Source organism: Nicotiana tomentosiformis, chromosome 3, assembly GCF_000390325.3.
Source record: "Nicotiana tomentosiformis chromosome 3, ASM39032v3, whole genome shotgun sequence".
In the NCBI taxonomy this organism is placed as follows: domain Eukaryota; kingdom Viridiplantae; phylum Streptophyta; class Magnoliopsida; order Solanales; family Solanaceae; genus Nicotiana; species Nicotiana tomentosiformis.
In genome coordinates this window covers 143,502,713-143,530,391 of record NC_090814.1, presented here as the reverse complement: position 1 = coordinate 143,530,391, position 27,679 = coordinate 143,502,713, and the positions used below count along the sequence as shown (strand labels likewise).

At 37.6% G+C, this 27,679-nt stretch overlaps 3 protein-coding genes across 3 annotated transcripts; all 3 read left to right on the top strand.

The window, feature by feature from the left end:
* Positions 1–1,127: 1,127 nt before the first annotated feature.
* LOC104102386 (pentatricopeptide repeat-containing protein At1g12775, mitochondrial-like) lies at positions 1,128–2,174 on the top strand. The gene is made up of 2 exons (XM_070199293.1): positions 1,128–1,185; positions 1,489–2,174. Exons 1-2 carry the CDS (start codon positions 1,128–1,130, stop codon positions 2,172–2,174), a joined length of 744 nt encoding a protein of 247 aa, XP_070055394.1.
* Positions 2,175–2,200: 26 nt separating this feature from the next.
* LOC104102385 (pentatricopeptide repeat-containing protein At1g62720-like) lies at positions 2,201–3,404 on the top strand. The gene is made up of 2 exons (XM_009610088.1): positions 2,201–2,629; positions 3,324–3,404. The coding sequence occupies exons 1-2, from the start codon at positions 2,201–2,203 to the stop codon at positions 3,402–3,404; spliced, it is 510 nt and encodes a 169-aa protein (XP_009608383.1).
* Positions 3,320–6,100, top strand: LOC104102383 (putative pentatricopeptide repeat-containing protein At5g52630). The gene has a single exon (XM_009610086.4). It carries the CDS (start codon positions 3,656–3,658, stop codon positions 5,351–5,353), a length of 1,698 nt encoding a protein of 565 aa, XP_009608381.1. The 5' UTR covers positions 3,320–3,655; the 3' UTR covers positions 5,354–6,100.
* The last annotated feature ends 21,579 nt before the right edge of the window (positions 6,101–27,679 follow it).

Sequence of the window (27,679 nt, the reverse complement as noted above, 5' to 3'; positions counted from 1 at the left end):
ACCTGATTAACAACATCAATAACATGATCAAGCAGTTTAGTTGCAGCAAACACCTTGACTAGTTCATCAGCTAGAACAGTTGAACTTGTAGCATTATTAGGTGACGAATGCAGAGCAAAATGGAATACATTACGCAAGTCAATACCAGTGTTCTCAAAGTTGAAAACAATATCTTTGAGCAAAGCATACACTTCCCTATCCATCCGTGCCAACACAAAAATATGTACCATCGCGCTAAAGGCATTTATCGAATGAGACAAGCCATACTTTTTCATAGCTTTTTTAAAAGGGATTTCTTTTGCAACTTCCCAACTCAAAGACTTGCATACTCTCACTATAACTGAATAAAGCTTGCGACCTTTGCAACTATGTGATCTTCTTATCGGAATAACAGCTTTATCAGAATCATACAATAACTGTACTGAAGAAGCACCATAATACTTTCTGTAAAGGCTTCTTTCTAAACCCAATTCATGTAAATGGTTGAATAACAGGTTGAAGGAAGAATTTCTTGGTAACAAACCTAGACCCATAGAAGAAAAACTTGACTACCCAAACAATTATACAGAGTCAAAATTATCACAAACAACCCAAGAAAAATGTTCCATTTTTTCTTTGTTAGAGTAAAGGTCACACCTTTCTTCAAAATTTCAACACCCATCTAACAAAAATAATAATATATAATCCCTAGGCAAGCTCCAATGGTCAAAATCTAAGCTTTATTGCGAAATTCAAGCAATCTTGGAAGAGGGAAACACAAGAATTAATACTAGAGCTAAATTCGATGACCCAAACTGGAAAAGATTGGAACAGTTCGCCTCAGCAATTTCAGTTTGACTGAGGAAGGTTGAACAGTAGCCAAAGATTTTGAAAATAAGCCATCTTCTGCAAGAGAAAGCCAAGACACCAGTTTGAGGTCATCTGTCTTCTTCTTCTTCTTCTTCTCACGGCGGCTCAAAGCATAAGCCAGTATAGTGCTTTAGGAACCCTTAATAGTAGGCTATAGGTTAATTTTCCTTTTTAGGAATTTTTCCTTGAATGGAATGATGAATATTCTTCGAAAAATAAAGGTCAGGGGGTGATTTATTCCTTGTGTTTTGTAGTTTTGTTGCTTTTCTTAAGTTTGTATGGTTTGCAACAGTTTCTGGATTGACATGCTTTCTTCGGGGTTTTTCTTGGATGCAGGTACTGTTTATCAGGCAAGAAACCTGATTGTACTGGTACTTTTACAACTTTAACAAATAACTTGTTACATAGCTAGTTTTCTTTTAGGCCAAATAGATCGACACCACCGGTAGACCACTTTCCACTGTACTACCTATAGTTTAGTTTGTTTCATTTAAACACTTTAACCAACCCTCCAACCTTTTAATGTATAAGTTAAACACTAAAATTTCAGGAGGCACTTCACGTGTGAATCACATAAATCTGGGTGCAAAGTTGACCAACGTGCTTACAACATCTTAATTACTGGATTTTGTGCTCAAGGAGATCTGAGTTCAGCCCATGAGCTACTGGAGGAGATGATCAGCAGTGACTTGTCTTCAGATGCTTCAATTTTTAAGAGATTAATTCTTGATTCCTGCTACATGGGGTCTGTCTATACAGCGTTGAAGTACCGAAATATGATGGTACGAGAAGGTTTCCTTCCTGATACCGTTACCTGCCATTTTATTGTTAAGCAGTACTGTACTGAAGGGCGTGGGATAGAAGCTTTGCACCTGATTGATGAAATGATGGATCAAGGCATTGTCCCCGACTTGTATACCTATAATGTAGTCATTGACCACTTGTGCAAAGATGAAAACACAGAAGAGAAAGAAGGGCGTTTGCAGGAAGCTTTGCATCTAATTGATGAAATGGTGGACCAAGGGATCGTCCCAGACTTGTATACCTATAATGTAGTCATTCAACAGTTGTGCAAAGATATAAACCCAAAGAAAGCGTTGGAGTTAATCACGGTGATGCTTAAGAGGGACATGTTTCCCAATGTTATGATTCTTAATACTCTTATTGATGGATTTGTTAAGCAGTCCAATTTTAAGAAGGCTGGTATGTTTTATTGGGGAATGCTAAAACTTGAGATTGCTCCTGACATCACCACGTACACAATTCTTATTGACATGTTATGCAAGCGGGGAAAAGTGAGAAAGGACTACAGACGGAGAAAGTGAAAAAAGCCTACAAATTATTTAGGAAAATGATCAGGGAGGGTATGAATCCCGATAACATCTGTTACACCTCCATGATCGCTGGCTTTTGTGAAATTGAAGATGTGAACAAGGCTTGTGCTTTGTTCCGCGACATGCAAAAAAGAGAACTCTTGCCTACTGTTGTTACCTATACTTGCCTCATTGATGCATTTAGCAAGTTAGATCAGATGGACGAGGCCAAGAAGTTGCTAAAAATGATGGTAAGACAAAATATTTCTCCTGATGTCAAGACTTATAGTTGCCTCATTGATAAATTTTGCAAGTTACATCGAATGGATGAGGCCGAGAGGTTGTTGGATAGAATGAGAAAAGAGAACATCTATCCTGATGTCATCACTTATAAAATAATGATTCTGGGATATGAAATGGTTGGAAATACTGATCTAGCTTATGATATGACTGATGAGATGCAGAGAGTATTTAACATTCCGAACGACAGTATTTGACATTATTTTCTTTGCATTGTTAAAGTAAACATGGGACTCATATAGTTGATTCAGCTTTGATGGGACGGGGGCATTGTTGTTGTATTCTTAAACTTAAAACAGAATTTTGCTTTCTTGACAAGCTGGTACATGTCATTATTTTTGTATATTTATTTTGTTGTTTATATGGAATGTTTTCTAGAGTAATCAATATCAGGGAACATCTTCCTGTTTTGTCAAATTCAAAACCCACAATAGAATAGTACTACTTTCTGAGATGATTTGATAATTGGTCAATTGACTGCATTGTGTTAGCTATATTATGGACGATTAGACCGAATAGTCTCTTGGTCCTGTTCTCATTTAAGTTATCTTAATTCTACTGTTGCATTTTTATTAAGAAATTTGTGTTACCTATTTGAAAGTGTCAAAAGATACATACTCCAAAAAAGAATGTTTATTCTCTTTTTTAATCAAATACGTGAATAAAGATTTTCAACAAAAATATATTCCTTTTTTGAATTTCATAAAAAATAAATAGATAAAGCTTTTTAATTATAATTTAATTAAATTTGAGTCATATCATAGGGTGTTTAGTGTAATTAACCATTAAAATATTTGGAAAGCATAAATCCATATATTGAATGCAATTTGTAAAACTCATTACTTGAACTACAAAATACAGTCGCTAATACAAACACTTCCCCCTCCACTATCAGAGTCCTTAGCTGCCGCCGCCGCCGCCGATGTATTCCGCCATTTTTGACGGCGAATGAAGTAATGTCGGCTGATAACCTACGTTCAACCTCCAATTCCTTCACGGCTTCGTGGTACTCTTACAGTTACTCAACCTTCTTAACAACTGTTACAATGGGGGATACCCAAAAGACTCTTCTTTTGCTTTAAGTCCTGGTACTGGTAGTACTATGGCGCTGTGTTACATACATTCGGAATATTTCGTCTTTTTAAAAAAACTGAACAATTCAAAGTAATTCAGCTTGTTGGTGAGCAAATCAGATGGACTCAACAACAGACCCACGGTGCGTACATGCACGCGCCATCACAACTGGCGCGGCGAAAGCGAACCGTGCAGTCCTCAACAACCTCATCACTCTATACTCCAAATCCAATCTCCCTTCACACGCCGTCCGTGTTTTCCAGGCAATCCCATCACCCAATGTCGTTTCATTTACAGCGCTTCTCACATCCGCATTCTCCAACTCCCCACTCTCCGCCTTTCATCATTTCATTTCCATGCTTCGCCGTCAAATCCTCCCCAATGGCCATACTTTAACCTCCCTTCTCAAAACTTGCGCTTCTCTTCCTGCACTCACCTTCGGGCTACAACTCCATTCCCTTGCTATCAAATTGGGTTTCTCTTCAGAGCCGTTTACGGCTTCAGCTCTTGTGTCGTTGTACTTTAAAACTGGGTTGTCGTGTAATGCGAAAAGGGTGTTCGATGAAATGTCTGTCAGAGATGAGGTTTGTTTCTCGTCGGTTATTGTCGGGCTTGCTCGGAACTCCAAGCCTATTGATGCTTTGTCGTGCTTTGTTGAAATGCGGAGGAGTGGTGTGGCATCTACTATGGTTAGTGTTTCCGGGGCTCTGCGGGCGGCTTCTGATGTTGCTATGCTGGAACAGTGTAGGATTATTCATGGGCACGCGATGGTAACGGGGCTTAATTTGAATGTCATTGTAGGCAGTGCATTGGTTGATGGGTATGGGAAATGTGGGCTTCTGAGGAACGCTCGTGGAGTGTTTGATGAGCTAGAAATGGAACTCAATATTGTCGGGTGGAACGCAATGATGGCAGGGCATGCTCAACAAGGTGAACATGGCAATGTCATAGAACTTTTCACTTTGATGGAAGAACGAGGAATGGTGCCGGATGAGTACAGTTTCTTAGCTATCTTGACAGCATTTTACAATGCAGGTTTAGTTGAAGAGACAGAGATATGGTTCAGGAGGATGACGGAAGAATATAGCATGGAGCCGTGTCTTGAGCACTATACGTGTTTGGTAGGTGCATTGGGGAAAGCAGGGCGTCTGGAGGAGGCAGAGCGGATTGCTTTAACCATGCCTTTTAAGCCGGATGCAGCTTTATGGCGAGTATTATTGTCTAAATGTGCCTATCACGTGAATATGGATATTGCGTGGAGGATGAGTGATAGGTTGTTGCAAATTAACCCAATGGATGATTCAGCTTATGTGATTTTGGCAAATGCATATGCGAGTGCAGGGAGGTGGGATGAGGTGAGGGAGGTGTGGAAGAGAATGAAGGATAAGAAAGTGAGAAAGGAAGGTGGGAAGAGTTGGATTGAAACGCAGGGAGAGGTTCATGTGTTTTTAGCTGGTGATAAAAGGCACGAGAGGACTGATGAGATTTATGCTAAGTTAGCATATTTAATGGAAGAGATTGAGAAATTGGGTTATGTGCCCGTATGGGCTGAAATGTTGCATGAAGTAGAAGAGAAGGAAAAGAAGAAGGCACTTTGGTATCACAGTGAGAAGTTGGCATTGGCATTTGGGTTGTTGAATGGGACAGCACCACCTGGGAAAGCTTTGCGGATTGTGAAGAATTTGAGAATTTGCAGGGATTGTCACGAGGCATTTAAGTATATTAGTAAACTTGTTGAGAGAGAGATTATAGTGAGGGATGTCAACAGATACCACAGGTTCTTGAATGGAAGCTGCAATTGTGGAGATCAATGGTAACTTATTGAGAGGAAATCTGAGTAAGGATCTCTGCTGAGGAAGCAACAGCAACCGCCAGAATGCACTTAGTACTCTCATGAATCATCTCTTACATCTCCAGCTTTTAGTATTCGTGATACAGTGTGGATCTTGATTTGGCAATACTACCAAAAGTAGCACTGGCAATACAGTGTGGATCTTGATCGTGAATCTCAGCCCGTATTGCAAATGAACTTGAGGTTGGGAGAAAGTTAAGGCGCAGATTTCGGAGCTTGAAAAAAAGTTTGGCAAAGAGTTGTCGGATACAAAAGCATATTTCATGAAGGCAGTGAAATAGCTTGAAAGCGAGAAGAGAGCAAGTGAAGTAATGGAACAGATATGTGATGAATTAGCTAGAGAGATTGGTGAAGACCGAGCTGAAGAAGAAGCAATAAAGAGGGAATCTTTAAAAGTTGAAGAGCAGATTGAACATGAAATATATAGATGCTCCAGTTCGCTAACAGATTGCGTGGGGAAATGAATCCCATGAAACTCTCAGATGCCAAGAATCAGTTTGAGGAGATAAATTCTGCTATTGACAAGCTAAGGGAACAACATAAAGCATTCCTGATAAAGAAAAAGGCCAAAGGAAGGGGAAATGGCTCTTCTGCTCCAATTAATTTAGGCAAGTCAAGGTTGAATGTTGGAGAACTGTGCCTGAGTCTTCTTTTAGTTGTGTTCTGCTTTTGCACTTACCAACAGATTAACTTCCGTAATTTTACATCATAACCTGCTTTGTTTGCAATTACTGTCACTCATAGTCCATGTTCAGGGCATAAAGTTCAGTATAGCAGTAAGCACGTTTTCGTTTTGAAAACTCTGTTGATTCAAGCCTTTGCACTATGCCATATCTCAATAACCTTCTGTACTTTTCAGAAGTGAGTGTATAATTCAACAGCAATTGCATAGCTGTGGTGAAGAGGCCGTACATAAGTGTTATTACTTGAGTAATGACAATGTGCATGGGGTCCTTGCTTTCTCCAGTTCAAGCTGATCAAAGTCAAAAGAGTGAGAAGAAAAGTGATACTACTAATATTGTGTAGTGAAAAACAAGATGATGTGTAGTGGATCAGTGATGATATTTTCTTGGGAAACTTACACAAATGTCCCAAATAAGTCTCAACTTAGACTTACCAAAACTAGCCAAACACATAAAAATTGAAAAACCAAATAAATAAGGTCTTCCTCTCAAAGAACTACATGCAAAAATTACCTTCCATATTTTTAAGCGTGATTAGCAATATTAGGTGCAAGACAGAAAGAAAATTTCATGGATAAGGTAGCAAATAAGGTGATGAAATACAAAAAACAAAATACAATATTCCAAAAATCTAAGCAAAAAAGGAACTTTTTCAATGGGTATAGTTGAAATTCATTGAAAACATATAGATAAGTCAATATACAAAATTTGAGGAGGATTAGAGGTGATTTCTACTGGTTTTGCATCAAAATTCGTAATTAAATCGAGTTCAAAAATTTTTCTGCGACACATGTATCACACATGTATCTCACACACATGTATACATGGATATACATGTGATATACAATTGATACAAATATGATACATATGTGATACACAAATGATACACAGTGTGATACACATATCATTTTTTTTATGTTCAGTTTTTACTTCGAATTTTCAATTCAAACAACCTCAAAACTTTACCAAATCATCCCAAAACTGAGATTCAAACTCCTTAAAATGTACCCAATATATTATAATAACACCCACTCAAAAGAAAGCAAAAATTTGATTTTTTTTTTTGCTACAAATAACTAATTGGCTAATATTAGTAATATTTTATGAATTGGTCAATTTTTATAATGAGATACTTATAAATGGACATAGCGGGTAGTTTCCCTATTTTCTTCCAAATAATAAGAGCATCAAAGCGTTTAGATGAAAAATGGAAAAAGGGCCCAATTGATGGTCTACAGTACCATAGTCAGCCATATAATCATAAATCGCATGAGATAATATCACTGTACATTCGAATATCATGAAAAACACATGTAAATTGCATGGAAGACAAACTCATGAATTGCGTGGAAAACTCCACTAGTACGGTCGGAAAAAGACCATTGAAAATGCTCACTCGATCCTCGTCTGCTAACAACAGCTTACCTAAATTGTGCAAGTTAGGATTTTAGCAAATATTAAGCAAATTCATTGGGCAATCAATGCATTTTTCATTCAACCAATTTCAAAGTAGTTAGCAGCTGATATATATTAATGCAAATCTAGTTCGTAATATTTCATTCGGCAGAACCCAATTTGGCTATACCCTATATTTGTGTTAAAGAAATTTACTTAACACGTGTAAATAATTTATCAAAATCCAGTAAGCAAATGACGTTGTGGTCCAAAACCAATAAACATGTATTTCTCGATCCACATATGATCATAATAAATTACTTTTAGCTCGTCTAGCCCCGTTTAAATTGTGTAACTAAACTAATTCATGATTATTTTTAATGCAGACCTTCAGTGAAAAGCATAATTGACAACATTTTATTTTCTTATTACAGGAAATTAGTAGCCTGTTCGAGCTATGAACTTGTTAAATCATTTTAACAATAACTACGAGGGCAAAATCAAAGAATACTATTCAAATGAGGTTGGTAGGAGTTAAAACTAACACCTAATGACTTCTTTTGCATTTTCTTGTTTGACGAGAACACCCAATGACTTTAAATTAGTTAGTCCTTATTTTTAATCATTTTTTTAAGTTCTTATCACGTTCATAGATTCTCCTTGAAAGAATAAAAGAATAATAAAAAAGGTAATTAACATTAAATAAATGCGGTGTCCCCCGAAGTTTCGCACTTCAAGTCTTCACTGCCGAATCTTTATTTATTTCCTAAACAAGAATAATAAATAAATGCCACGGTCTTATTACTCCGTCATAATTTGTATAACATTCTTTTCTTTTATATATATATATATATATATATATATATATATATATATAATCTTTTTAAATTTGAAAAATAATTAAATTTCAAAATTTCTCATTTTATCTTTAATGAATTTTTTTTATTAATGTAAAAATATATACTAGTAATAATTAATTATAATTAAGTGAAAATATTTTTTATAATCATGCTTAACCAATTTATTAATGTAAAATATATACTAGTAATAATTAATTATAATTAAGTGAAAAAATACCTATAAATACATGACACATATCTATTAGTTTGGTATAAAGTTTTATGTAAATATATTTTTATTGGATAAAACTAGGTCATACAAACTGACAAGGAAAAAGTAATAAAATATACTTCCTCTATTTATTTTAATAATAACATTTTAAAAGTATTAAGAAATGATTTGGAGAATGAATAGTTAATGATAAGGGTTAAATAAGAAAATTTTTAATATCTTTCTTTTGATTTGCTAATATTTGATAAGTAAAAGTGAAAAGATCTATCTGTATTTATTATATTAAAAGGAGGGTAGTGAAGCATGAGGTTAAGCCAAGTGGCATATTGAGAAAATGCCACCGGCACTTTTAAGACATAACCTAAAAATATTTTAGACAAATCTAATAAAGATTAAGACAAGATTTGATCAAATTTAATTTACATAGTTATTAGATTGTCTTTGACTGGATATCATTTTAATTTGGTTATAAGATTTTGTACGTTTGGGGTTATTATGTAAGGAAACAATGATTTAGTTTGAGCTATCAAAAGACAATTATCGACCCATATAATTTTCTCATTAATGCTACATTAAATAATATAATAAATCAAGTAAACAATTAATACTTGTCTTTGACTGGATATCATTTTAATTTGGTTATAAGATTTTGTACGTTTTGGGTTATTATGTAAGGAAACAATGATTTAGTTTGAGTTATCAAAAGACAATTATCGACCCATATAATTTTCTCATTAATGCTACATTAACTAATATAATAAATCAAGTAAACAATTAATACTCAAAATTTTATTTGTAAGTTTAAACACTATAGAATGAATATTAAAAATAAATGGAAATTTTATTTTAATAGAAAGAAAACCCATATTCATCTATATATAATGTATTATAACGGAAATATCGAACAAAGGTATGAAGTAAGTAGCAAGCTAATAAAAAATTACATAAATAGTGTGACAATATTAAACAATGGATAACGCAATAACTCTTTTAAATTTTGCCTCTAAATTCTAGAATTTAAGATAAAGATATTTATAAAATTAATTAGCGACATAAAAATAGATTATAATAATAGTCTATATACGTTTTGTCTATTTATTTTGTTAAACCAAATGACTCAAAACTTATCCAAGCTTTTGAATTGGAAAAGAAAAAAAATACCTTGAGATTTTGGTAAAGTTTAAAGTATGAGTATATGCACTTTTATTTTTTGTGTATTATTAGATTAAAACTAGATTAAATCATTATATAAATTTCTATAGTAGGGAAAATAATATAGAAAGAGGGAGGCGGAGATAGTGTGAGAAAATATATAATTTGCATTAATTTTAAAAAATAAAATAAAGATAATAAATAAATAATAATTAAAAATATTATCTATACGAGCAATAGAATAAAAAAATAAAAGTAAATAAAAAATTTATTAAAAAAACCAAAGTAATCTATACTATATTATAATGGGAGTACCGGAGGATATGCACAATGCTAAGTTATAGGTAACTTAATAACATGGATGAGGAACCAAAAGAAGAAGAAAAATATGTAAATAAATATCTTCAATGTTGAGATATATAAAAGGATGAATAATAATTCATATGGTCATGCATTATGGATAAAATCACGTAACTAAAAATATTATATTAGATAAAATTAAAAGAAAAATATAAACAATTGACATCATTCTAAAAAATTAAATAAAAATATAAAGATATAATTTAAAATTTTATGTAGAAATTTCAATAAAAAATTAAAAGTCAAACTTTCATATTAAATATAAAAAGGAAGTAGAATTTAATTTAATTGCTTATTGAAAATGATACTAAAATAATTATTATTATAGTTATTAGTAGATTTATATAATAAAAGAAATTCTCTGTTTAAACTTTAAACAAATTCTACACCATCCATTTAGAAAATAATATAATAATATTCATATTATGGATAAATACTAAATGAAAAAAATATTATAGAAACTAACGTATAAAAAGGAGAATATTGATAATGTAATTCTATCCACACTTTAAATTTATTTGATAAAGTTAACTAAACAAATAATACTCAAAAATATAATTGATAAATTTAAACAATAAAAGAATTCTACGAAATAGTCATACAAGATAAAGTCAAGTTAAATTTCAGGAATAAAATAAATTTATATTCATTGTAGTATTTAAAGTGATAAGTTACTAAAAATTCATTTGACAATTAGTAATACTAAGTAATAATAAAATTAGAATAAGCAAGTAACGAAATATAAATTTCAGAAAAAATACAAAATATAAGACTTATAATCTGAATTATGATGAGAAAAGTCACACCTATACACATAACTACAACAACAATAATTTATCATCGTCCTCTCACAAATGGAGAGTCATAAAAAAAGAATATTAAACAAAGAAAGAATTTCAAGTGATGGCGTAAAAGTTGTATATATTAATTAAACTTCTCATATAAAAATATTTGTTATTAAATAGAGCTTATAATTTCATATTGAATAATTTAAAATATAAAAATAATATAATAATATTATTACATAAGATAAGGATCTCTCTCTCTCTCTCTCTCTCTCTCTCTCTCTCTCTCTCTCTCTCTCTCACACACACACACACACACACACACATATATATATATATATATATATAAAACACAAAAAATAATTATTTAAAATATTGGTAGATTTTTACAAAGATAATATAAGGCTTATCTCTTTATACTTTTGATGAGTGCAAAATTATAATTTAGTAAGAAAATTATATTATTTTAATTATAAGTAAAATACAAAATAAGAAAACTAATCCAATATTATAGTAGAAAAGAATGTACGAAAAGAGACGGATAAAGATAGTGCTAGAATATTTATACTCTAGATTAATTAAAAGAATAAAAGTTAAGGAAATAACACTAAAAAGCTTATTGATAAATTTAAACAGTATAACATAAGTTTAAAAATAATAAAATATTTTCAGAGTAAGAAGATATATATCTATATTATATTAAAAATATAGTGATAAAATATTTTAGTTGACAAGTTAATAAGAAGTCACATAGTAAATATATAGTACGAAGTTGTAATGACCCAACCGGTTATTTTAACTTTTAGAAATCCTTTCCCTAAAATAAAACTCCCCCAATATACTTTTATTAATTTATGACTCGTGGGGATGGTTTGGTTCGGGATTTGAAAGTGTGTGGGTTGAAATCGGATCACTTGGTTCCTTAAGTTAGCTTTAAATGGACAAGTTTGACTTCGGTCAACTTTTGAGAAAACGACCCCCGGAATCAGGATTTGACAGTTCCAATAGGTTCGTATGATAATTTTGGACTTGAGCGTATGCCCGAATCGGGTTTTGGATAACCCGGGAACGTTTTGACGCTTAATAGTAAAAATCAACTATTTGAAGGTTTAAAATTCTTTAAATTTAGTTTGGAGTAGGATTTTGAGTAATTGAAGTTCGTTTGGAATTCCGAGTTTGGGAATAGTTCCGTATAGTGATTTAAGACTTGCACGTAAATTTTTGTATCATTCCGAGTAGTTTAAGTATATTTCGGCGCATTAGAAGTAAATTGAAGAACTTGAAATTCTTAAGTTTGAATCAATTTGGTTTAGGGTATGATTCTTAAATTTGATGTTGTTTTACGCATTCCGAGAGTTCGAGCGAGTCCGTTTTATGATTTCAAACCTGTTGGTATGTTCGGGAGGGGTCCCGGGGGTCCCGAGTATTAACCGAACGAGGCTCGGACCAATTTTGGGAAATTGAGCAAGGACTGAAGCTCCCAGCTACTATCATAATCGCACTTGCGCTTGGGCGACCGTAGGTGCGAGCTCGCAGGTGCGAGCCACCAATCGTAGGTGCGAAGGAGAGGAACCTGCCCAGCCATCACAAGTGCGAGGTATTTTGGCGCACTTGCGAACGCGCAGGTGCGAAGGCCTGATGCGCAGGTGCGAAGGAATGGGCGCACCTGCGCTTGTGCAGAAGCGAGCACTTCTTTCGCAGGTGCAGAACCAGGAAAATAGGGAAAATGCGCACCTGCGAGAAATTTTCGCAGGTGCGAAAGCCGCATGTGCGGTATCTCATCCGCAGGTGCGAAAATCACTGTTGGGCAGAATGGTTAAAAGTCGGGGTTCAGACATTTTGAGCTCATTTTCCCACCATTTCCGGGCGATTTCAGAGCTTTTGAGAAGGGGGTTTCAACTAGCAATTGAAAGGTAAGTTAATTCCACACCCGTTGAGTTAAATACATAGATTATAGATGAATTATAACTAGTAAATCTTAGAAATCAAAGATTTAGATGAAAAACCTAGATTTTTATAAAAGTGAGATTTTAACATGAAAATAGTTATGGAATTGGGTAGAAATTATATATTTAAGTTCTTGAGATTATGGGTAACGTTTTCATCCAAAAATTTCCAGAATCCGAGCACGTGGGTCCGGAGTGAATTTTAAAATTTTTACCATTTTGGATAAGGTAATTTATTTAATAGATAAATTTCGAATCATTTAGCATATATTAATTATTGTGTATAATATTTGGATAGTTTCGGATCTTTCGGCGTCGAATCAAGAATTTATCGCGACGTGGTAATCGAAAGTGGACTTTGAGACGAGGTAAGTCTCTTGTCTAATCTTGTGAGGGAAAAATTACTCCATAGAGATTAAATTGAATAATTGTTGCTAATTGCGGGGCTACGTACGCACGAGGTGACGAGAGTCCGTGCGTAGCTACTATTAATGCTAAAGTCCGGGTAGTTTAAGACTCAAAGCATGAATTACATGTGTACATTGTATTCTTTGTTTAATTAATATTAATTAATATATATGAATATATTGTGAATTGTCAGATAAAGATATTAAAGGATGAAAATCTCATATGCTTGATTTTCTGTTTAAATTAATTAATTGTTAAAAGAAATTGCTCTTCCTCCCGAATTTATCTTATAATAAATATACTCTCCTTCCGGAGGTACATACCTCACACCGTTTGGTTTTTGAGAAAAATGATTTTTTTGGCTAAATCCCGTGTTTGGATTCTGTTAAGTGCTGGGCGACAGTGTTCATTGCGATCGCGTGAACACTGCCGCATTCGCGAAGAGCCGCCTCCTAAGGACTTACGCGATCGCGGGAGGCTTTATGCGTTCGCGAAGGCTTAGCCCGCCTTGTCTTCGCGTTCGCGTGAAATGGCTCGCGTTCGCATAGAGCTTCCCTAGGTCCCCTGCCCAGCCTAGCTAACGCTACGCGTTCGCGTAGAGCAATTCCCCCCAATGCTCCGCGTTCGCGACCATGATCTCGCATTCGCGTAGAGTAAATCCTCCCCAGTCCAGCTTCCCCTTCGCGATCGCGAGAGTGACTACACGATCGCGAAGCACAACATTGCAGACACTAGATACAACAAAAATACCAGATATTTCTAAGTCAAAACATCTAGTAGCCTATCCGAAACTCACCCGAGCCCTTGAGGCTCCAAACCAAACATGCACACAAGTCTAAAAATATCATACGGACTTGCTCGCGCGATCAAATCGCCAAAATAGCATCTAGAACTATGAATTTATCACCAAATCAAATGAAATTCTCAAGAACACTTTTAAAATTTCTATCTTCTCAACTGGACGTCCGAATCACGTCAAATCAACTCCGTTTCTCACCAAATTTCACAGATAAGTCATAAATATTATATTGGACCTATAACGGGCTCTGAAACCAAAAATACGGACCCGGTATCAACAAGTCCAAACATCAACCAATTCTTAAAAACAATAAATTTTCAGATTTTTAGTTTTCGTCAAAAATTCATAACTCGAGCTAGGGACCTTCGAATTCGATTCCGGGCATACGCCCAGGTCCCATAATTCGATACGGATCCACCGGGACCGTTAAAACACAGATCCAGGCCCGTTTACCAAAAATATTGACCGAAGTCAACTAAAATTAACTTTTAAAATAAGCTTTCCGGAAACATGCCCGGACTGTGCATGCAAATCGAGGGTAAAAATAAGGTTTTAAGAGCGCAGATTCGAGTTCTAAAACATAAGATAACCTTTTGGGTCATCACATTCTCCACCTCTAAAACAACCGTTCGTCTTCGAACGGACATAGAAAAGTACCTAGGCTAGTGAAAAAGTGGGGATATCTACTCCGCATATCGGACTCGGACTCCCAAGTAGCTGCCTCAATAGGCTGACCTCTCCACTACACTCGAACTGAAGGGTAACTCTTTGATCTCAACTGGCGAACTTGCCGGGCTAAAATAACCACCGGCTCCTCCTCGTAAGTCAAATCTTTGTCCAACTGGACAGAGCTGAAATCTAACACATGGGACGGATCACCATGATACTTTCGAAGCATGGACACATGGAATACCGGATGAACAACTGCTAAACTAGGTGGAAATGCAAGCCTGTAAGCCACCTCTATCACTCTCTCTAGAATCTCAAAAGGTCCGATATACCTAGGGCTCAACTTGCCCTTCTTTCCGAACCTCATTACACCCTTCATGGGTGATACCCGAAGTAACACTCTCTCTCCGACCATGAATGCAACATCACGAACTCTACGGTCAGCATAACTCTTCTGCCTGGACTGAGCTGTGCGAAGTCGATCCTGAATAATCTTGACCTTATCCAAGGCATCCTATACAAAGTCTGTGCCCAACAATCGAGACTCTCCTGGCTCGAACCACCCAACTGGAGACCGGCACTGCCTACCATATAATGCCTCATAGGGAGCTATTTGAATGCTCGAATGGTAGCTGTTGTTGTAGGCGAACTCTGCAAGGGGCTAGAACTGATCCCACGATCCTCCGAAGTGTATAACACATGCACGGAGCATATCCTCCAAGATCTGAATAGTGCGCTCGGACTGCCCGTCCGTCTGAGGATGGAATGCTGTGCTCAACTCAACTCGTGTACCCAACTCATGCTGTACTGCCCTCCAGAAGTGCGAGGTGAACTGCGTACAGGCACCTCGTGAAGATGGACGATCTCATGAATGTAAATCTCTGCCAACCGCTCCGAGGAATAGGTAACTGCCACAGGAATGAAATGCCCTGACTTAGTCAGCCTGTCCACAATGACCCAAACTGCATCGATCTTCCTCTGAGTCCATGGAAGTCCAACAACAAAATCCATAGTAATACGCTCCCACTTCCACTCAGGAATCTCTATCTTCTGAAGCAAACCACCAGGTCTCTAATGCTCGTACTTTACTTGCTGACCATTTAGACACCGAGCTACATATGCAACTATGTCTTTCTTCATCCTCCTCCACCAATAATGCTGCCGCATGTCCTGATACATCTTGGCGGCGCCCGGATAAATAGAATACCGGGAACTGTGGGCCTCCTCAAGAATCAACTCACGAAGTCCATCCACATTAGGCACACAAATACGACCTTGCATCCTCAAAACTCCGTCATCTCTAACAGTAACCTCCTTTGCACCACCGTGCCGCAACCTCCTTTGCACCACCGTGCCGTACTGTGTCTCTAAGGACAAGTAAATGAGGATCGTTATCTTGCCAATCTCTGATGCGCTCAAACAAAAAAGACCGAGCAACTGTACAAGCTAGAACACAGCTGGGCTCAGAAACATCCAACCTCACGAACTGGTTTGCCAAGGCCTGAACATCCAATGCAAGCGGTCCCTCACCAACTGGAATATATGCAAGGCTACCCATACTGACTGTTCTACTCAAAGCATCGGCCACCATATTGGCCTTCCCGGGATGATACAATATGGTGATATCATAGTCTTTCAATAGCTCCAACCACCTTCTCTGCCTCAAATTGAGTTCCTTCTGCTTGAACAAATACTGCAAGCTCCGATGATCCGTGAATACCTCACATGACATGCCGTAAAGATAGTGCCTCCAAATCTTCAGCGCGTGAACAATGGCTGCCAGCGCTAGATCATGAACAAGGTAATTATTCTCGTGAACCTTTAACTGCCGCGAAGCATATGCAATAACCTTGCCACCCTGCATCAATACCGCACCCAAACCAATACGAGATGCGTCACAATATACTGTATAAGGTCCTGAACCTGAGGGTAACACCAATACCGGTGCCGTAGTCAAAGCTGTCTTGAGCTTCTGAAAGCTTGCTTCACACTCATCTGACCACCTGAACGGGGTACCCTTATGGGTCAATCTGGTCAACGGGGCTGCTATGGATGAAAACCCCTCCACAAATCGACGGTAATAACCCGCCAAACCCAGGAAACTACGGATCTCTGTAGCTGATGTGGGTCTAGGCCAGTTCTGAACTATCTCAATCTTCTTAGGATCCACCTGAATATCCTTTGCTGATACAACGTGACCCAAGAAAGCAATTGAACTCAACCAAAACTCGCATTTTGAGAACTTAGCATATAACTGGTTGTCTTTCAGAGTCTGAAGAACGATCCGAAGGTGCTACTCATGCTCCTCTCAACTGTGGTAGTAGATCAAGATATCATCAATAAACACAACCATAAAGGAATCCAAGTAGGGTTTGAACACTCGGTTCATCAAATCCATGAATGCTGCAGGGGAATTTGTTAGCCCAAATGACATCACTAAAAACTCATAATGCCCATACCGAGTCCGAAAAGCTGTCTTAGGAACATCAGATGACCTAATCCTCAACTGATGGTAGCCAGATCTCAAATCAATCTTTGAAAACACCTTGGCACCCTGAAACTAATCAAATAAATTATCAATCCTCGATAATGTATACTTGTTCTTGATAGTGACTTTATTGAACTGCCGATAATCTATACACATCCTCATCGATCCATCTTTCTTCTTCACAAATAATATGGGTGCACCCCAGGGCAAGACACTAGGTCTAATGAAGCCCTTATCAAGCAAATCTTGTAACTGTTCCTTCAATTCTTTCAACTCTGGCTGGGCCATGCGGTATAGTGGAATGGAAATGAGCTGAGTGCCCGGAGCCAAATCAATGCAGAAATCAATATCCTTGTCGGGTGGCATCCCTGGCAGGTCTGCAGGAATCACCTCTGAAAACTCGCGAACAACCGGCACTGAATCCATAGAAGGAACCTCCGCACTAGAATCATGGACATAAGCCAAATAAGCTAGACACCCCTTCTCGACCATATGCCGAGCCTTCACATAAGAGATAACCCTGCCGGTAAAATGGCCAAGAGTCCATTTCCACTCTAATCGAGGAAATCCCTGCAAGGCTAAGGTCACCGTCTTGGCGTGATAATCTAATATAGTATGATAAGGTGACAACCAATCCATACCCAGTATGACATCAAAATCAACCATATCGAGAAGTAGAAGATCTACACGAGTCTCAAAACTCTCAATGGTGACCACACACGAACGATAAACATAATCTACAACAATAGCATGCCCCACTGGCGTGGACACATACACAAGAGCACTCAAGGAATCATGGGGCACAATCAAATATGAAGCAAAATAGGATGACACATAGGAGTAAGTAGACCCCATATCATATGGATCTGAATCATCTCTACTACAAACTGAAACAACGTTAGATGACTCAGCCTCAAGCCTGGTTGGGAAAGCATAACATCGGGGCTGGGCACCACCACTTTGAACTACGTCCCTAGGACGACCTCTAACTGGATGGTCTCCACCTCTAACGGTCTGACCTCTACCTCTAACAGTCTGGCCTCTACCTCTGGCTGCCTGAACCCTGCCTCTGGCTGGCTGAGCAGGTGGTGCAGAAACTAGTGCCGGAACCATGTCACGAGAACTCTGATGTTGTGAGCTACCCATTGCCCGAGCGCAAAATCTAGCAATGTGCCTCGAATCACCACAAGTATAACATAACCTCGGCTGGTGTGACTGCTGACCCTGAAGCTGACCTTGTCGACCTGAATAATCACCCTGATAAGTCTGGAGTGGAAGTACACTACTAAGAGCTGGTGGTGCACTGTAGGCTGGCTATTCGGAATAATGCATCTGAGGGCCACGACCACCTGAGGCACCGTGGGATGCCTGGAGTGCTGAATGAAATGACCTGGGAGGATGGCCTCTACCAAAAGTACTCCTGCCTCTAGATGAGGCACCGCTGAACTCACCGGAATAACGAGGTCTCTTGTCAGACCCCTAAGCTCCCCGAGTAAGAACCATTTCGTCTCGTCTGGCGACATTAGCAGCCGCCTGAAAAGAAATCTCACTCCCAGTCTCCTTAGCCATCTGCAATCTGATAGGCTGAGCAAGTCCATCAATAAACCTCCTCACCCTTTCTCTCTCTCTCTCTCTCTCGGTGGGAAGCAGAAGAATAGCATGATGTGCCAAATCCACAAAACGGGTTTGATACTGGGTAATAGTCATACTGCCCTATTGGAGACGCTCAAACTGACGGCGACGCTCCTCTCTCAATGTGATAGGCAGAAACTTCTCTATGAAGAGCTGGGAGAACTTGTCCCACGTAAGAGCAGGCGACCCAGCTGGTCTGGTCAACAAGTAATCTCTCCACCATTTCTTGGCGGAACCAGTCATCTGAAATGCAGCAAAATTGACCAAATTGGTCTCCACTATACCCATGTTCCGTAGAACCTCGTGACAGCTGTCAAGATACTCATGAGGATCCTTTGAAGGAGCACCACTGAAGTGAACTGGGAAGAGCTTGGTAAACCTGTCCAGCCTCCATAAAGCCTCAGAAGACATAGTTGACCCATTACCGGTCTGTGGCGCAACAACCGGCTGAACTACTCCGACTGGATGAGCTGCTGGAGCTTGATACTGGGGAGCTATCTGCTCCGGAGCAGGAGTAGTGGGAGTTTGGGCCCCTCCTCCAGCCTGAGAGACGGCTGGTGCCGTGGGAAATGCGCCAGTCTGGGCCACACTCTCCATAAGGCCCACCAAATGGACCAAAGCATCCTGAAGTACTGGGGTGGCAATGAACCCCTCCGGAACCTGAGCTGGTCCGGTAGGAATAGTCTAAGCTGGAATTTCCTCATCAAGATCTATTTGAGGCTCCATTTCTTGGGCTGCTGCTCAGGCTCTGGGCTGAGCCCTGCCCCTACCTCGACCTCTGGCATAGCCTCGGCCTCGACCTCTGCCCCTCGTAGGAGTTGCCACTAGAGGCTCTGGCTGCTGCTCAGCTGAGGAAGCGGTACGTGTTCTCGCCATATGCGAGAGAATAAGAGTAGAAGAGTTCAATCAGTATTGAGAAAACAACATTGCACGACAGAGGAGAATAAAAATGAAATTTGTTCCTAAACTTCATAGCCTCTGGAAGATAAGCACAGACATCTCCGTACCGATCCTCCAGACTCTACTAAGCTTGCTCGTGAATCGTGAGACCTAGGCAGCCTAGTGCTCTGATACCAACTTGTCACGACCCGAAATTTCCCACCGACGGGACCGTGATGGCGCCTAACATTTCACTTGCTAGGAAACCCAACGTTAGAAAATCATTAAACCAATTCCTTATTTCCATTCAGTAAATAACAATAATTAACTAAGATGAAATATGATAAGTGCGGAATATTATAAAACTGTATTAATTACTACTACCCGGATTTGGAGTCATAATTCACGAGCATTCTAGAAATTTCTACAAGTAATAGTCTGAAAGAAATACAACTGTCTGAATGAAAGAAACAGTAGGACATAGAAGATAGACGGGGACTTCAAGGTCTGTGAACGCCGATAGATCTACCTTAAGTCTCCGGACAACGGACCAATAGTAAAAATCTTGATCAACCCGAGCCGGTACTAAAATCTGCATAAAAAGTGCAGAGTGCAGTATCAGTACAACTGACCCCATGTACTGGTAAGTGTCGAGCCTAACCTCGATGAAGTAGTGATGAGGCTAAGGCAAGGCACCTACAAATCAACCTGTACAATTTAACAGTGTATATACAAATAACAGAAATGAAGAACTAAATAGGAAATGTCGGGAGGGGAACATGTTAAGGGGAATACGAGATAAAGAAATACAACAGAATGATAACCAGAGCAGTCAACATGCCATAAATCAACAAGAATAGTGAATACAGTAAAGGAAAAATGCACGGCATCACCCTTCGTGCTTTTACTCTCAATCTTACCATTAAATCAATAGAAATGACACAGCATCACCCTTCGTGCATTAGCTCTCATATCATTAAACGGCATCACCCTTCGTGCATTAATACTCACAATATGGCACGGCATCACCCTTCGTGCATTAACACTCACAATATGGCACGACATCACCCTCCGTGCATTAACACTCTCCCTTACCATAATACAATGCATAAATAACAATAGGGAGATATAATAACAAGTAAAAACCTTACTTCAACATTTGGTTCCATAATATCAATCTCAACTTTGAAATAAAAACTCAATTATCACCAGAAAATCCGTAAACATGATAAGAACGATAAATTGAACAACACTAGTATAACACGTAGCAATTAGGCATAGGAAAGAGACAATATAAGAAAAATAGAGAAACATGGAAAACAGGTAAATTGGCGGCGCATAAGTACTCATCACCTCACATATACGCCGCTCACATGAATTTCACTTAGCAAGTAATCTAAGGTTCCTAATTTCCTCAAGTCAGGGTTAGACACGACACTTACCTCGCTCCAAAGGCCACTTAATTCTCAATCACAGCTCTTCCTTTGGAATTCACCTCCAAACCACTCGTATCTATTCAAAAATGACTCAATAATATCAAATATTGCTAAAGAAATCAATTATATTGCATAAATTAAATTTCCCAAATTTTCCTCCAAAAAGTCAAAAAATCGACCCCGGGTCTGCTTGGTTAAAACCCAAATTTCCGAAATCCCTAGTTTCTACCCTAACCCCTAATTCTACCATAAAAACTCTAGATTTTAGGCTGATAATTCATGAATGTAATGTGTAATTGAAAGAAAATGGTTTAAAATCACTTACCAACACTATGGGGAAGAAATGGCTCTTGAAAAATCGCCTCACACCGTTTGGTTTTTGAGAAAAATGATTTTTTTGGGCTAAATCCCGTGTTTGGATTTTGTTAAGTGCTGGGCGACAGTGTTCATCGCGATCGCGTGAACACTGCCGCGTTCGCGAAGAGCAGCCTCCTAAGGACTTACGCGATCGTGGGAGTCTTTACGTGTTCACGAAGGCTTAGCCCGCCTTGCCTTTGCGTTCACGTGAAATGGCTCGCATTCGTGTAGAGCTTCCCCAGGTCCCCTGTACAGCCTAGCTAAAGCTACGCGTTCACGTTAGACGGGTCACGTTCGTGTAGAGCAATTCCCCCAATGCTCTGCGTTCGCGACCATGGTCTCGCGTTCGCATAGAGTAAATCCTCCCCAGCCCAGTTTCCCCTTCGCGATCGTGAGAGTGACTACGTGATCGCGATGCACAATATAGCAGACTCCAGATACAACAAAAATACCAGATATTTCTAAGTCCAAAACATCCCGTAGCCTATCCGAAACTCACCCGAGCCCTCGGGGCTCCAAACCAAACATGCACACAAGTCTAAAAATATCATACGGACTTGCTCGCATGATCAAATCGCCAAAATAGCATCTAGAACTATGAATTTAGCACCAAATCAAATGAAGTTCTCAAGAACACTTTTAAAATTTCTATCTTCTCAACTGGACGTCCGAATCACGTCAAATCAACTCAGTTTCTCACCAAATTTCACAGATAAGTCATAAATATTATATTGGACCTATACCGGGCTCCGGAACCAAAAATACGGACCCGTTATCAACAAGGTCAAACATCAACCAATTCTTAAAAATAATATATTTTCAGACTTTTAATTTTCATAGAAAATTCATAACTCGAGCTAGGGACCTCCGAATCCGATTCCGGGCATACGCCTAGGTCCCATAATTCTATTCGGACCCACCAGGATCGTCAAAATATGGATCTGGGTCTGTTTACCAAAACTGTTGACTGAAGTCAACTAAAATCAAGTTTTAAGGCATAAATTCTTATTTTCATCAATTTTCAATATAAAAGCTTTCCAGAAACATGCCCGGACTGCGCATGCAAATCGAGGAGGGTAAAAACTAGATTTTTAAGGCTTAAGAGCGCAGATTCGATTCTAAAACATAAGATGACCTTTTGGGTCATCACAATCCGTCTCAGACCGACACATTTTAATAAATATTCTCTGTCACAATTAGTTTTTGGTTATGAACCAGATATTACTCATCTACAAATTTTTGGATGTGCCGTATATGTGCCGGTAATACCACCACAACTTAGTAAGATTGGCCCACAAAGAAGCTTAGGAATATATGTTGGGTTTGAATCACCCTCCATTATTCGCTATCTTGAACCATTGATGGGAGATTTATTTACTACTCGATTTGCAGATTGTTGGTTTGATGAAACAAATTTCCCACAATTAGGGGGAGAGAAAAAGAAAATCAAAAGAGAAATTGTGTGGAAAGTTTCATCATTATCCCATTTTGATCCACGTACCCCTATATGTAATCAGGAGGTCCAGAAGATCATCTATTTACAAAATATAGCAAATCAAATGCCAGACGCGTTTACTGATTTGAAAAGGATAACTAAGTCACATATCCCTGCAGAGAATGTGCCTATCCGAATTGATGTCCCAACAGGACCATCTACTAGCATGAGAGCTAGTGAACCTAAAGCACGCCTGAAGCGTGGTAGGCCTTTGAGTTCTAAGGATCGAAATCCTTGAAAAAGAAAATCAACAAATGATCAAAACGATACTATGAAGGGATTCCCTGAAGAGACCCAAGATCTGATTAGTTCTGAGATTCTTGAAGAAATCAATGAACCCGAGACTCAAATGAGTGAGAAGCTTTTAATAAGTTCTACTGGTGAATGGATTAATTTAAATCGATCTGAAATAGTGGTGGATAATATTTTTGCATATAATGTTGCACTTAAGATTATGCAAGATAGTGAGGATCTTAAACCCCGATCTGTCAAAGAATGTCAACAAAGATCTGATTGGCCAAAATGGCAAGAGGCAATTCAATCAGAATTGAACGCACTTGCTAAAAGAGAGGTCTTTGGACCAGTAGTCCAAACATCTGCCGGTATAAAACCAGTTGGTCATAAATGGGTTTTTGTGCGAAAAAGGAATGATAAAAATGAAATTGAAAGAAACAAAGCTCGCCTTGTCGCACAAGGATTCTCACAACGACCTGGAGTCGATTTTGATGAAACATATTCACATGTTATGGATGCCATAACATTTTGATATCTCATCGGTTTAGCACCACATGAAAAGCTTGAAATACATCTAATGGATGTAGTTACAGCTTATCTGTACGGTTCACTTGATAATAAAATTTATATGAAAATCCCCGAAGAACTTAAAATGCCTGAAGCAAATCCAAAATCTTGGGAAATGTATTCAATCAGATTACAAAGATCTTTGTATGGTTTAAAGAAATATGGGCGTATGTGGTATAATCGCCTCAGTGAATATTTGCTGAAAGAGGGTTAAATAAATGATGTTATTTGTCTATGTATTTTTATAAAGAAAATGGCATCAGAATTTGTTATACTTGTTGTTTATGTTGTTGACATAAATCTTGTTGGAACTCCAGAAGAGCTCCAAAAGGCAATTGAATATCTTAAGAAAGAATTTGAGATGAAAGATCTTGGAAAGACAAAATTTTGTCTTGGTCTGCAAATTTAACATTTAGTAGACGGGATATTTATCCATCAATCTGCCTATACAGAAAGGGTCTTAAAATGCTTTTACATGGACAAAGCGCACACATTGAGTACATCAATGGTTGTTCAATCACTTGAAGTGAATAAGGATTTGTTACGACCTCTAGAAGAGGATGAAGAACTCCTTGGTCCCGAAATACCTTATCTTAGTGCAATTGGTGCACTTATGTATCTTGCTAATGCTACAGGGCCTGACATAGCATTTTCTATTAATTTACTAGCAAGATATAGCTCTTCTCCTACACAGAGACATTGGAATGAGATTAAGCATATATTGCGATATTTAAAGGGAACACTTGATATGAGTTTATTTTATTCTAACAAAGGTATTGCAGATCATGGTAGTTATGCAGATGTGGGTTATTTATCTAATCCACATAAAGCTCGATCTCAAATCGGGTACGTGTTTACATGTGGAGGTATTGTCATATCATGGCGCTCCACAAAGTAATCTATTGTTGCTACTTCTTCAAATCATGCTGAGATAATAGCTATTCATGAAGCAAGTAGGGAATGCGTGTGGTTGAGATCAATGATTTATTTTATTCAAGAAAAATGTGGTTTGGAAGGTGATAAAAGATCCACAATTTTATATGAAGACAATGCTGCATGCATAGCCCAATTAAATGGAGGTTTTATAAAAGGAGATAGAACGAAGCACATTTCACCAAAATTATTCTACACACATGATCTTCAGAAAAATGGGAATATTGATGTGCAACAAATCCGTTCAAGTGACAATCCGACAGATTTATTCACTAAATCTTTGCCAACTTCAACTTTTGAGAAGATGGTATACAAGATTGGAATGCGGAGACTCAAATATTTGAAACACATTTTTTATCAGGGGGAGTAAAATACGCGCTATACTATTTTTCCCTTACTAAGATTTTTCCCACATAGTTTTCCTTATAAGGTTTTAATGAGACAACTAGTTATGTGTATTACTAAATATGTGTACTCTTTTTCCTTCACTAGAATGTTTTTCCCACGGTGTTTTTCCTAGTAAGGTTTTAATGAGGCACATTATCTTTTAATGAACATCCAAGGGGGAGTGTTATAAATATATTATATTATGGATGTTCATTTAGTACTCCATTATGGATAAACATTACCCCCGGTAGAAGATTATCTCTATTTGGTATAATGAGTTTATCCTTTTGGTACTCCGTTATGGATAAACATTACCCCCGGTAGAAGATTATCTATATCTGGTATAATGAGCTTATCATTTCGGTGCTCCGTTTTGGATAAACATTACCCCCGGTAGAAGATTATCTATATCTGGTACAGTAGCAGCTTACACAACACCTTGCAGAAGCAACTTGCTTTCTTCTATAAATAGAGGAGATTTCAGTTCATTATGTACATAAGTTTGAAGTTTGAATAATATATCAGTTTTTCTCTTTACTTGTCTTTACTTTACAGTCTTTATTTTATAACATAGATCAATTAGTAATAAAATCTTAATTTACATTTAACATTAGATTACATGCGACTGGCATGCTTTAGTGTTGATCGATATAATGCACCATTATGGGTATGGAATATAGGTATTAATTCAAATTTTGTATTGATAATTCTTATTATATTTTATCTTGATTCTTATTAGATTTTATCAAAAAAATCTATTTAGATTATATCTTAAAAGTGCCAAGTGGCATTTTATCCTGACTCTTATTTTTGTATTGTATATCATAAGCAATTAAACTTTATTCTCTTTCATTTTAAATTGATATGTTGATTTTCAATTTTAATTATTTAAATTTATGGTTTAAGAGATCTGTATATAGTTTAAATTGTTACTGTAACACCCCGAAAAATTTTGAAGTACTTACGCGCTATTAAGAAAGTTGATGTGCGCTAATTATATTATTTTGTGTGCAGAGAAGGACTATTATATGAATGATATCAATTGATCATGATAATATATGTATGAGGTGCATTAAGAATGGTTTATGGTCTAAGGAGAGCCCTAAGTCCAAGTCTGTCACGACCCAAAATCTATTAAAGGTCGTGATGGCGCCGGACACCGCTGTCAGGAAAGCCAACCATAAATACTCAATTTGGTTCTCGCTTTAATATTTTGAAATCATATTTTTCCTTCCATCAAACAGTAGAAGATGAAATTTACAAAGTAAATGATAATATTTTTAACAAATTTCAATACAAAACAACTCATAGTCACCACAAAACCTGCTGTCACAAGTGCATGAGCATCAACTAGAAATGTAAAATAAAATACAGCATCTGTCCAGAATACAAATTTGGACAGGAGAAATATAAATACTTTGAATGAGACTCTGCCGGCTGCGGGTCATAATGTGGAATGCAGCTCACGTAAGTCCCCGTATGCATACACGCCTCTGCTCTCTCAAGGCCACTAGTCACATATGTACCTGCACAAAAAATGTGCAGCAAGTATAGCATGAGTACGTAAGCAATGTGTAACACCCCGAAAAATTTCGAAGTATTTAAGTGTAAAGCCCGGTAAAGTTTGCACAGAAAATAATGTTTCATGGTGCCGGACTGGGCTTACGTGTTTGAGGATTGTAGAAACTCGAACCTTTTGGGTTGAACAATGCACCGGAAAGTAAAGGAAACATTTTTGGCAGAAAAGTGCATTTCTGCAGTCCCTTATGCGACCGCAGAACCACTTTGCGGACCGCATAATGGCCGCAGAGTGAGGCAGTTAATTGGGTCAGTTGGAAGCAACTATGCGGTCGACTATGCGATCGCATAACTGTTATGCGGTGCATTATGCGACCGCATAATAGTTATGCGAACCGCATAGTGACCGCATACACAGACAGTTCTTTTGGCTATTTTGAAACCAATTATGCGACCGATATGTGGTCCGCATATTGGTTATGCGATCGCATACCTTGTTCCGGAGCTCCATTTTTGGGTTTTTAAAACCCGACCCTATTTCGTTAAATACACTCTTTGGGCCATTTTTGAGACATAATCTGATATTTTAGAGTGAGAGAGAGTGTCCTAGAGTGATAAGGTATTCTTCAATAATATTTCTTCAATTTTTGCTCAAGTTTTGGAAGATTAAGAAGGGAAGCTCACTAGGTCTTCCTCTTAGAGGTAAGATTCTATACCCTAAACCCTAATTTCAAAATTTTCTGAAAATGGGTAACTAGCAAGATAAATTTTGGGCATGGGAGTTATTTATTTTACATGCATGTATTATCAAAGGGTGTAGGAAGATTGTTGAGCTAAAAATGGTAAATATTGGGTTGTGGGATGATGGAATTCTCCATAAAAGGGACCTTGGAACCTTAATGCACACTTAGTGTTTGATAAAATGCTCAAATGAGCTCGAACCATGATCACCTTCCTAATTTTGATTCAATTTGTTATATTTCTACAATAGATTGAAGTTGCTAAGAATTCCGGAATATTTAGAGTGTAAGGAAGCTCAAGTGAGGTATATTGGCTAAACTCTTCTCTTAGAATTGAATCCCATGATATTCATGTAA

Coding starts and splice junctions, on each gene's coding strand:
- LOC104102386 (XM_070199293.1), top strand. CDS start 1,128: ATGGTTTGCAACAGTTTCTGGATTGACATGCTTTCTTCGGGGTTTTTC. Junction 1,186..1,488: donor GGGGTTTTTCTTGGATGCAG/GTACTGTTTATC, acceptor TTTGTGCTCAAG/GAGATCTGAGTTCAGCCCAT.
- LOC104102385 (XM_009610088.1), top strand. CDS start 2,201: ATGATCAGGGAGGGTATGAATCCCGATAACATCTGTTACACCTCCATG. Junction 2,630..3,323: donor TGACTGATGAGATGCAGAGA/GTATTTAACATT, acceptor TACAAAATACAG/TCGCTAATACAAACACTTCC.
- LOC104102383 (XM_009610086.4), top strand. CDS start 3,656: ATGGACTCAACAACAGACCCACGGTGCGTACATGCACGCGCCATCACA.